At 42.7% G+C, this 12,775-nt stretch overlaps 1 protein-coding gene across 2 annotated transcripts in view; it reads right to left on the bottom strand.

The window, feature by feature from the left end:
- The window catches only part of LOC138975838 (acetylcholine receptor subunit alpha-like), a 77,739-nt gene that overhangs the window by 2,626 nt on the left and 62,338 nt on the right, over positions 1-12,775 (bottom strand). The window contains exons 8-9 of one of the 2 annotated variants that reach the window (XM_070348603.1): positions 3,673-4,123; positions 2,478-2,510 (exon numbers count right to left, since the gene is read on the bottom strand). In XM_070348603.1, coding sequence (XP_070204704.1) covers positions 2,478-2,510; positions 3,673-4,123 — 484 coding nt within the window. The remainder of the gene's footprint in view (positions 1-2,477; positions 2,511-3,672; positions 4,124-12,775) is intronic. The other variant, XM_070348611.1, reaches the window with a different exon arrangement.

Here is a 12,775-nt window from a genome sequence, read left to right as displayed (position 1 = left end):
CATTTTTTTTATTGATCTTATTGACGTAGATAACTTTCATCGAGACAGACTAGTTTATCTTTATCATAGATCACGTTTAAAACTCAGTTTTGAAGACTTTGTAATCGTTACTTTACCCATAGACATTAACAATCATATATCATACAATACTTTTTCTTGTCTTCCACATAAGCGCTATAAAACAAGATCGTCACATACGGTCAGCATACGGAGACGCATTCCAACAACACAAACAACAGAGGTCCATATATATGGCGTCCAAATATAACTGCAATTTTGAACACAGTTAGCAAACTATCTTGCTTCTGAGTTGCATCTTTAAAAACTATACCATTCCTTTAAATAAGCGGTCAGTCTTCTCTGAAACAGATCAAAAGCATCATCATGGTATACAATGAAAAACGTTAACTACAACGGCTAATATCGGTTGTTTACTTTGTTTGCAATTCGTCTCCGACGGAAACAATTTCATCACTTTTAAACAAGCGGCAATTCCCGCCTGAAAACGAACAAAACTGTGAATATGCGATGTGAATGTTACTACATGCATGGTTGATTGATTGATTGATTGATTGATTTTACAGACACACAGTCAAGCTTGTAATTTCTCTTTTAGAGATGAATAAAGATTATTGTATTGTATTGTATTGTATCACTGAATGCATGAACAATTTTAACTCAGGCAGCCGACATCCGTTGTAATTTTGTTTGCACTTCGTATCCTACCGGGAATACTTCCATTAAAAAAAAAAGCGTTAAGTCTTCAATGAAAAAGATTAAAAAGTATTATCATGGAAAACGTTGACGTAATCAGACGGCGTCGGTTGTAAGATTGTTTGCTGTTTACTTGTAATGTTCGACTATTTTGATATTATGTGATTAAGAGAGGCGACTCTTATTTACAGAGAGTGCTCAGTCCGAGATAGCCTGAATGGCAGAACACTTGATCTTAAGCTAAAAGTCCTAGCTTCCTTTCCTTAACACGAAAAATGTGACTATTGGATGCACGGTATACCATCTAAATAACCCACAACAAAAAGAGGCAACCAAACAAAAAAGCTACATTTTGCCGGACAAGTTGCACCACCCATTAAATGCACATAGACGTAGAAGTGTCGAGCGCACGTATCAGTAAGTAATGGTAATTATTTATATTATAATTTTCAAATAAAAATAAATTCCACAAACCCACAAAAACATAAGATGGTGTCTTCAAATAATATAAATAAAAAAAAAGCTTAGAGGGGTTTTACAAATAGTTGGCAAGCATGCATGATGACAGGAATGAGAAATAATTCAGAAGCCCTAATTTTGGTTTTCAATTAATGAAGACCGATAAAGGATACATTTTGCTTTTGTTCTGATTAATAACATCCCATGAGTGTTAACAAATAATAACCGTTTATAATTGGTTATATTTTAAGACAAGCAAAAACAGCTTGTCTTCAAGACACCTTTCTTCACGATTGAACAATGACGTACCCACCACAAATCTGCATAGGAAGGACATGGAATAAGAGTATCCTTGAACATGGACGCATACAAGAAAACATCAGCCCACCTACGCTAAAATCTGCTACGAAAACAAGCAGTAGATGTTGGATATGTGACCAAGTGGAAGGACGCTCTGACCCCGTGCACAAACCCTGGGCGTATCAGTGGTGAAAAAACCCTGGGCGTATCAGTGGTGAAAAAACCCTGGGCGTATCAGTGGTGAAAAAACCCTGGGCGTATCAGTGGTGAAAAAAACAAAACAACAATATTTGTCTAATTAATGTTTGTCTGTGCACTTAAAAGACCGCTGGGTCGATATATCTGTGGACGTTACGTTTTGTTTTGTCAATAATTAAACGTTCCAACAAAATACTTTTCTAGTTTTTTGTATCAGTGGTGATTTACAAGATGGCTTACGCGAAAAGGAAGGAATCTTCAAATATAAATGCTGACACACAAACAAGTTTACATAACACAAGATTTCCACACCCAAAGTTGTTAAATGTTACGGTACAAATAGTTGGTAAAATGTTCTGACATCGACAAAACCGGTTTGGAAAAAAACTAGAAAAAGGAATCATATCGCTATTTTTTTAGTGTCCCAGAATGTTATTTGCGTAAAACTTCACTTTTTTCTATACATGAACTGTCGTGATTCAGCCGCTTATCCGACAGTCTGAACGTTCATTTGACACCTTAAGAGAGGATGTAAAAGTGTAGTTAGACACAAGAACCGCATTCAGTGAGGCCAAAATTAACTCCCACGGCGTGGCTCTTGGGTTTGAAGAGCAAATTAAAATCTAAAGCACAGACGCCACATCCTTCAGGCAAGACCACAAGAGCCACTTGTCTCTGACACAAAAAAATGTTTACCCCAAATCAAATTAAATCAGGAAAAAAATATACAGCAATCCAAGAACAGTTAGAGTGAGGGTGAATTGTGCATGTTAAAATGGGCCTTTTTGTGTAGAGAAATTGCATACCACCGGATAGCGACGCCTCCAGATCGAAGGTAGCTACAACAGCCAAACAAGTGAACAAACCAACAGTCAGTACAGCAAGAAAGACATCATAAGCTCACAACGAAACAAAGATACAACACGTAAACCACAACGTAAATTACATTAACGGAAAGGATACCTCGAGTTCAAACATCACAAGTCACAAGGACACGTCGACTCGTTTTCAGTTGCAATTAGCACTTGAACGATTTCAAAACAAGTTTTATCTCTCTCATACCGTCACCAATTCCTTATCATTGTTATCACACCAATAAGAAGTGATCATTTTCAGATAAGCACGTTTGTGCCGGGGGAAATATGGAGAAACTTGAGATTTGGTTGGGCTGATTACATTGACCCATTTTCCTGATTTAGGCTGCTTGTTGCCCGTTTTTTTGTCCGTTGTTTTTGTTGTCAGTGCCCTGCTTACCAAGAATTTCCATCCATATTAGTCACGCCGATACAAGCTTGTGCGCGGTGGATAAACAAAGTACATCGTAAGCTACATGTACAACTCCTCGAAACGTACTGGATAAATGACGTGCCTTTCAAACGTTGACTAGTAGTGAGCAGTCAACGTTTTCAGATGATTACCGGATTCACCTTTTCTTGTGCTGATAATCTCTTTCAACATTCTTTCCAAGAACATTGTATCTGCCTGAACAATTTTGTCAACAGAATACGGTCTTGTTAGAACAATTTATAAGAAGCAATAAAACATGCAATCATAGACTCAGCATGCCACAAAAACACAAAACATTGAAGGAACAAACAAACCAAGAGACATGATGAAAAATATAACCTGTGGTAAGATGGCATCCGGTTATAATTTAATCATCATTACAAACAATAACGTCCATAGAGTAGCAATTATTGGCCGAGAACCAAACAGTCTTACCGATTTTGCACCAGCAGCAGCAACAGTACTTGCAAAGACAGTAGCAACGACAGTAGCGGCAACACAATTTAATCATAACAAAAATCAGTTTTGCTGAAAGGCAGTGACATTAACGTGACACAATAACCGCAAAACTCATCTCGAGGCACGTAAATGCAGATTATGCAAAGACGACGACAATCACAGAACAACTCAGAGAACACACAAAGCTAGAAAAAGCGGAAATGACAACGACAGACAAGTATGGTCAAAAAAAGAGTACATGCACTGGGCTCTCACCGACGAGTCCTGGTCCTCCTTCTTGAGGTGCTCGGCGATGAAGTTGACGGAGTCGATGGCGTCCAACACTTCCCTGGACAGGGCGGTGGCTCTGCGTCTGAGGGTGGCGGAAGACAGGGAGTGCCTGTCAGCCTGGCTCACCACGTCCTCAGACCGGCCCCTTAGTAGCCTAGCGGCCGAGGATCCCTCCTGGTACGGCATGTGCGGCTGGTAGGACGGCTGGGCGTAGGAGTGGCCCACGGGGGGCCTGGTGGTCAGGTCGTCGAGCTCATGGCCTTGCAGTGGCTGTCGCATTTCAATGCCGTTACAGGTCCGCAGGATCATCTTCTTGGCCTTCTCCGCGGCCCCGATGTCGCCGTCAGGGTAGGGCCTCGGCATGATGAGGAGGCGGGGCAGGATGCTGAGGAAGACGCGCCGCACCCACGGCGACATGACGTGCGTAGCTGGTGACCTGACGACAGCCGCAAGTTTCAACCACACTGTAATATCTTAGCATCATTGCATAACTTGCTGCTTGATGAAAAAAAAGCAGAAAGAAGAGAAGGAAAAGGCAAGAAGAAAGAGAATTTGTTTTTATAAACTTCGGCGAAGACACGAAGAGGAAGAAAGTTGAAAATGTGATTGAAAAAGATGAAGAGGAAGAGAAAGAAAAGAGCTTCTCGCAACGCTGGCGTGGCGATGGGCAGTTTGTGTGATTGCATGCGCCTTTCTTTGATTGGCTCGTAGCGGACCGTTGGAACTGACTGACCTGTGCGGCGGACAGTGCCCCGCACACAGCTTAGCTTAGCGTCACTACGCAAGATGCCAGCGAGCTGAAAGGTCAAGTTTTTGTATTTGGTGAAAATGTTTTATTTCTTTGTTGGTTTTTAACGATGTTACAACGATGTTACAAGCATATGTTTTTGGTCATTCCATTTGCAGACGGTTGCGGGAATGCATTGAGTCGGGATGCGATCCTCGCATGCGTCCTGATTTCAAACTTGATAGCCAAATGTACGTTAACATTGTGGGCAGGGGAGGCTTACGCCTCCAGCAATTGGTTGGAAAAGATGGCGCCGGATCCAACTACTTGCGAAACTGATTTTTCGCACTGCACCTGACGTTGTGATCTTACAACTTGGGGGAAATGATTTCAGGTTTGCAGAACCTATGGATGCTGAGGAGTTTGCCTTGACGATGCTGGCATTCGCTGGCCTCCTCCATGGGATTTACAAAGTTAAACAAGTTGTGGTTTGTGGCATTCTGCCTCGCTTCAGTCCAACCGCCGATTACAGAGGATCGCGGGGCTTATCGGCCACAAGACAGCAACGCTATCACGCCTGGGCCAGATATTAACGCCAAATTGGCAGAACACAGTGCTGACTTGCATTACGTCACGGTTTGGTGCCATGACAAGTTTCAATTTCAGGAGGAGAAAAGAGGCTTGTTTGCGGCTGACGGCGTATATTTGTCTGAATAGGGCAGTTACATAATGTATCAATCGGTACGAGGCGCTCTGATCGCGGCCAGCAAACGCTGTACACGTGTACGAGCCGCGCTGACAGCGTGACCTATTTGGCTGGAGGCAGACAGTCTCCAGCGCTGTGTTTGTGACCAGACTCTCGCAGAAGCACTGACGGGCCGTGTACCAGCGACCTACTTTCCGATAGGTTACACGGTGAAGCTCAGACTTCTGGGGTGGTACACGCGTGGCGGCTATTTTTAGCCAGGGCCACGCTGCACCTGATATTTTGGGTTGCGTTGACACCTAGCGGCGTCGGAAGCCAGTGGTCATCGGCTGCCATCTGAAAGTCGCTTGTTCATTTCAATGCTTGTTATTCTCTCAGGTGCCAGGAGAAAAGGTTCCGTACAACTCTCGCTTACTCTATTACACATGTCGTATGCATTGAGCGATTACTTCCCTTTGGTTATTTGATACACTTTTATTCCAGTTGCTCGAGCACCAACAGCCTTGTTGTTTTATCCACTTTTATTCCAGTTATCTTGTATGCGCTTGAAAAACTTATATATGTGGGGGAAATGCATAATTATGATGTTTTCTCTAAAATGTTTTTGGGTGCGCTGGATACACAGCCACACGTTTCTGCGCTTGAAACACAGCCAAGGGGTTTTCTATGGCTCAAAACACACATTAACCACTTTAATTCCAGTTGCCTGAGCACCAACAGCCTCATTGTTTTAACCCCTTAATTCCAGTTGCCTGGGCACCAGCAGCCACAGCTCCAATCGTGTTTTGTGTGCGCTTGAAACACAGCCACAATTTGTATGTGCTTTAAACACAGCCATTTTGCGTGCGCTAGAGACACAGCCACAGTTTTTCTGCGCTTGAAACACAGCCAGTTTATGTGCGCTTGAAACACAGCAAAAATTATTAGGTGCTTGAAACACAGCCATGTTGAGTGCGCTTGAAACACAGCCACACGTTTTGCTGCATGAAACTCAGTTTAACCACTTTGATTTCAGTTGCCTGAGCACCAACTGCCTGGTTGTGTTAACCACTTTAATTCCAGTTGCCGGAGCACCAACAGCTTGGTCGTGTTAACCAGTTTAATTCCAGTTGCCTGAGCACCAACAGCCTCATTGTTTTAACCACTTAATTCCAGTTGCCTGGGCACCAGCAGCCACAGCTCCAATCGTGTTTTGGGTGCGCTTGAAACACAGCCACAATTTGTATGTGCTTGAAACACAGCCATTTTGCGTGCGCTTGAGACACAGCCACAACTTTTCTGCGCTTGAAACACAGCCAGTTTAGGTGCGTTTGAAACACAGCCACAATTTGTAGGTGCTTGAAACACAGCCATTTTGAGTGCGCTTGAAACACAGCCACACATTTTTTGGCATGAAACTCAGTTTAACCACTTTTATTTCAGTTGCCTGAGCACCAACAGCCTGGTTGTGTTAACCACTTTAATTCCAGTTGCCTGAGCACCAACAGCTTGGTTGGTTAACCAGGTTAGTTCCAGTTGCCTGAGCACCAACAGCCTCATTGTTTTAACCACTTAATTCCAGTTGCCGGGGCACCAGCAGCCACGGCTCCAATCGTGTTTTGTGTGCGCTTGAAACACAGCCACAATTTGTATGTGCTCGGAACACAGCTATTTTGCGTGCGCTTGCGACACAGCCACAACTTCTCTGCGCTTGAAACACAGCCAGTTTATGTGCGCTTGAAACACAGCCACAATTTGTAGGTGCTTGAAACACAGCCATGTTGAGTGCGCTTGAAACACAGACACACATTTTGCTGCATGAAACTCAGTTTAACCACTTTTATTTCAGTTGCCTGAGCACCAACAGCTTGGTTGTGTTAACCTCGTTAATTCCAGTTGCCTGGGGCACCAACAGCTTGGTGTGTTAACCAGTTTAATTCCAGTTGCCTGAGCACCAACAGCCTCATTGTTTTAACCACTTAATTCCAGTTGCCTGGGCACCAACAGCCACAGCTCCAATCGTGTTTTGGTGCGCTTGAAACACAGCCACCAGTTTGCTTCGCTCTAAACACTGCCAATGTATGTGCGCTTGAAACACAGCCACAATTTTCATGTGCTTGAAACACAGCCACAAGTTTGATGTGCTTGAAACACAGCCTTTTTGCGTGCGCTTGAGACACAGCCACAACGTTTCTGCGCTTGAACCACAGCCAGTTTATGTGCGCTTGAAACACAGCCACAATTTTGATGTGCTTGAAACACAGCCATTTTGCGTCCGCTTGAGACACAGCCACAACTTTTCGGCGCTTGAAACACAGCCAGTTTAGGTGCGCTTGAAACACAGCCACAGTTTTTAGGTGCTTGAAACACAGCCGTTTTGAGTGCGCTTGAAACACAGCCACACGTTTTTCGCATGAAACTCAGTTTAACCACTTTTATTTCAGTTGCCTGAGCACCAACAGCCTCGTGGTGTTAACCAATTTAATTCCAGTTGCCTGAGCACCAACTGCATGCTGTGCTATAATTTGATGCTAAACTTTTTAATGTTTTTTGTAAATATGTTTTGGAAAATTGATTTCGAAATTGCTATGATTTTTCACAAAAGTTAAATCATAAAAAGCTTTCATTTAATTCAATAACATTTCACTTTACGTGGACTTAACTGCAAACAGCTGGTGTGGACATTTGATTTGTTGGAGTGACTGATAAGAATGGAACGAGCGGATGAGTGCGCGTTCAGTACAGCTCTGATGGACAGTAACCAGCTGTAATTCAGTTTGTTAGCACATGCACTTACACAAATGTAAAAGATGTTTATTTTGAAGCAGATTTACGTACGCCAGACTGCCATACGAACTGCACGATCGAAGGACATAGGGGTGTGGAGGGTTGGGCACGCATTCCCCACAAACTAATATGCCTAACCTTTTTTTTTTTCATCTAACACGAGGTCAGGGAAATCTGCAGAATCAATACAAATCGCTGCCGTCTGGTGGGTTAAGAGTGGAGATTTTTCCGATCTCCCAGGTAAACTTATGTGCAGATCTGCTAGTGACTTAACCCCTTTCGTGTGTACACGCAAGCACAAGACCAAGTGCGCACGGAAAAGATCCTGTAATCCATGTCAGAGTTCGGTGGGTTATAGAAACACGAAAATACCCAGCATGCCTCCCCCGAAATCGGAGTATCGCTGCCTGAATGGCGGGGTAAAAACGGTCATACACGTACAAATCCACTCGTGCTAAAAACATGAGTGAACGTGGGAGAGTGGATGTGCGTATGTGTGTGAGTGCCTGCCTGCCTGTGTGTGCGGGCGTTCCTGTGCGGCGTGTGAAATTGTGCGTCTGTTTGCTTATTAGTTTGTTTGCGCGCGCGCGCGCTGTGTTTAATGTGTGTATATGTGTGTTTATGTGTGTGTGTGTGTGTGTTTGTGTGTGTGTGTATGTATGTGTATTTGTTTGTGTGTGTGTGTGTGTTAGTGTGTTAGTGTGTGTGTGTGTGTGTGTGTGTGTGTGTGTGCGCGCGTGCACGCGCGCGCGTATGTGTGTGTTTTGTGTGTGTGTGTGTGTGTGTGTGTGTGTGTGTGTGTGTGAACAGAAAAAAAGGAGTTTAAATATACAGTGAAAGATGAATGACCAAATAGAAACATCAGTTAAATGATCACAATTTAAACTTCAGCAAGCTTACTGTCCCTTTATGAGCCATGAGTCCCTTTCCCTCCCCAACCAACGCCCCCCCCCCTTCCCCCACCCCCGCTTGCGATCCCAAACCATCCTTACCCATACAATAATGTCGAATACATTTGTACTCATTTCTCTCATTAATAATATCCAGTTACTGCGTGAAATGCTTAGGCCTTTGTTTTGGCATAACGTCCGTTGGTACAGTATACGAACCTAGTTCCCTCTTTGGCCTTTTTCTCAAGATTTCTTTTCATACAAAATAACCGAACGGTATATAATTGAATATCCCTGCTACCACAATGAAAGGTACCCTGGCCATCCACCTCATAACTCCGCTTTTTGCCCCATCAAAAACATGTTTTGCTTTTTAACAGACCATATAATGATGGAACCTAAAACAGAATTGAAAACACCACCCAAACACCTTTGAGTCAACGAAAAGCGAATCATGCATGCATTCGTTCGGCCCCGACGTGAAAAACACAAAATTTTGCCTTCGCAGGCTTTGTTTCAACACGCGTCCCGGACCGCTGCGCAGAAAAGTGACGTCTTGGTTTTTAACTTCGTACGCGTCCCTCTTCTGTGCTCACTACTCCGTCACGGCGGAGGGCTGACCGTGCACCCAAAAGCGGACTCAACCAAATGGGTATTTTTTGAAAGCTTGGGGCCTGCCGAACATAAAAATCGATGTTAACAAGAAATATTCAAGGGCGCACTTTCTCTTTTCCGTCAAAATTCAACTATACCCTGAAGAGTGATGCACGAGCATTTCAGACGCTTGCCTCTGAAAAAAGAAGTTCTCAGCCAAATTACGAACTCAAACTGGTACGTTTTACATATAAATGTGTTAGTTGGTATCTTTTGATTATCACAAAACAATTTGCGACTGCTTTGGCCGAGGATGCTGGTGACAGCATCATTATTATGAACCCTACCCTAAATCCAGGAAAGACGTTGTCCAAAACGTAGGTAAGTTTTGATTAAAAATAAATTCACACAAGACTAGTATTGTTGTTTGGCTTCAATGGATATATTTTCGTCAAGTATGATGTCTTTACATAATATCTGTATAATATGAATGGATTTGAACCATATACTATGTCACTATGACCTTCCAACCTTCCTAACCCCCAGCCCAGTAAAGCGTGCGATACGTTTCCTGAACAAATGTCGCTTTGTGGTGCGAGTTCAGTGTGACATGATTAGTTTCCAGAACCCCATTTCTGACTTTCAAAGTTTATCTACATACATTTAGCAATGCACGAGCAAAATATGACAACTTAATGGTGCCTTTTGGTTTAATGCTATGGTAAAAAATCCTAGTGATAGTGTTTACAGCTTGAAACAAAACATAACAGATGGGAATAGTCTTCCTCAATCTGGTTCAGAGCATAATGTATTTCTATTTTCAAAGGTAGCATTATTTCTGATAAGAGCTAGAGCCAATAATTACAAGGAACTTAGTCGATAAATATCGACAGGGGGCGGACAAATGGTTTACATGTGAAATGTGTGTATATGGGTGTGGTTCTGAAACAAACAAACCATGTGAACCCCCCCATCCCACCGCTCGCGGGCTGAACGACTGACGCGGTCTTTTCCAGAAGAACACCGCGTGTACATAATACACAATTCGATCGCGTAGCACTGCCAATGCACATTTTCGCAACGAAAACCGTGCTACTGTTTCTTGTGTGTTAAATCTGAAAGCAATATAAGTGAACGAACAATTGAAAACTGATATCACGTTACTAAACTCCCAAAAGTAATAAATTACTTCTGACTGCGGTACACAATACGGCAGTCACCTCTGCGAATGCTGTCGAAGAATCTAACCGAAAGTAAACATTCTGGGAATCTACGCGCATCGGCCTTGACGCAAGTTCAATACTGAGCCAGTGAGCGCGCCGCGGCGAAGTTGGCCGCTGTAAGTCTCGCAGCGCTGGCTGGCTGAGCGAGTTGCGTGTCCATCCATATTAGGTCCAAGCCGCACCGTAGATCAGATTAGTAGGTGCTTGATTTTGGTATTTTGATTTTACATAACATTAAACCTTTCTTGGGGTTCATGGTCATGGCAACAGCCATAATAATATTATATCATGTATAATATTACATTTCAGCATATTTGAATTACATGTCATCATACCAAACTGTCATACATTTTTATTCCTACATCATTCTGATTGATCACAACCAAACCTACTATCAGTGGACACATCCAAATGTAAGCGCCTGTTCTTGACAACTTTTAATCGATCTAAAAATAGCAACTTGCTGGGCCCTTTGCCGCCAACAGACACTGTTTGGCCTGTAGGTAAAATGTACAATGTATTTTCTGATTTGTGCACAAAAGCTTTTTTTCTTTTTTCTTTTTTTTAACATAACAATGTTTAATGTCACTGTATGTTTAAAAGACCATGGTCATATTTGTAAAAAAAATGTTAAATTAGAAAATAAATAACATTTTGGTTCATGATTTTTCCTACACCTGTGCTAAAAATAAGAAATAAAAATGTCGGGTATATAAGTCACTCAAATACAGCTAGGTATGAATGGCTCGGTTTGAGTTTGTTGCAGTTGACCCTGCACAATGCGACATATCATGTTTTTGTTGAACAATTTTGACGTCACCCCTCCCATAGGGTGACGTATTTCACAACTTCCTGTGTTACACAAACTCTGTGATGACCAATTTTGACGTCACCCCTCCCATAGGGTGACGGATTTCACAACTTTCTACAGATGAACAATGTTGCCTTCACCCCTCCCATAGGGTGACGGATGTCACAACTTCCTGTGTACACAAACTGATGACGTATTTCACAACAAAATGGCGCTGCCCATGGTCAACCTCTAAACTATCCGTATAGAATGGGGGCGTCCTCGCCCCCATAATAATGATGCTGAATATTTGAAAAATGAACTTTGTGACTCATCTGAGTAGCAGAAGAGCCTTCGTGATCGTCAGCGTAAGGCTGGCTGTCTTCAAGGCAATTCCTAGATGAACAACTTAACACTGCGTTCGATTATTCGCCCGTTTCTTAAGCTAGAGCTTTGAAACTTTACACGCGTTTAGGGCTGCATGAACGCTTTACAGTACATACAATATAGTTGACTCTCGCGTTATTTAAAGGTCACAACAAGGTCATTACCAGGCAAAAACGAGAGAAAACCGACGGAAAGTACCATTTTCTGCAACTGTTTGTTAGAAAAAGCTTTCAAATTCAATTATTTTTGGGGGATTAACGCATCTCTAGACATGACAATCATCCGATTATCAGACATCAATTGTAGAGGTCACGACAAGGTCATTACCAGGCAAAAACTAGGGAAAACCGAGGGAAAATACCATTTTCTGCAACTTGTGTGAAAGTAAAAGCTTTCAAACTCCATCTTCTTCTGGTATTGGCGCATCTCCAGGCATGACAATCATCTGATTAACAGTCCTCAATTGTCAAGGTCACAACCAGGTCATTACCAGATAGAACCGAGAGAAAACCGAGAAAAAATACCATTTTCTATAACTTTTTTGTAAGTAAGAGCTTATAAACTCCATCTTCTTCTGGGATTAACGCCGATTTATATGACCCTGAAGTCCGAGGAAAGTTTTCTTGGCCCATGCCTAATTTGAAGGTCATGACAAGGTCAAGTTGACACGTTTTCTATTTGTGTTCGGCTATTTTCTAAGCTAAAGCTGTTAAGGCAGATTCATGACATCTTCCTTCGCCCACAAGGGCTCTAGGGTGGTGGGCGGGGCTGGATGTAATAGGGGTAGAAGAGAAGGGGAGAGAGAAGAAAAAGTCAATGTTAAGGTGTTCATCTACCGATTGCCAAGCCTGACTCTGAGGATCACACCGGCTGTCCTGGCACTCAGACGAGTCATAAAGTTGATATATTTTCCGTCGTTTTACCCAGTAATGACCTTGTTGTGTGACCTTTAAATATTACGAGAGTCAACAATATTTGTTTCATGTCTTATAATGCCCTAGACGT

This window comes from Littorina saxatilis, linkage group LG1 (genome assembly GCF_037325665.1).
Source record: "Littorina saxatilis isolate snail1 linkage group LG1, US_GU_Lsax_2.0, whole genome shotgun sequence".
In the NCBI taxonomy this organism is placed as follows: Eukaryota; Metazoa; Mollusca; class Gastropoda; order Littorinimorpha; family Littorinidae; genus Littorina; species Littorina saxatilis.
The sequence above is the reverse complement of the archived record's forward strand: the minus strand, read 5'-3'. Positions and strand labels throughout refer to the sequence as shown.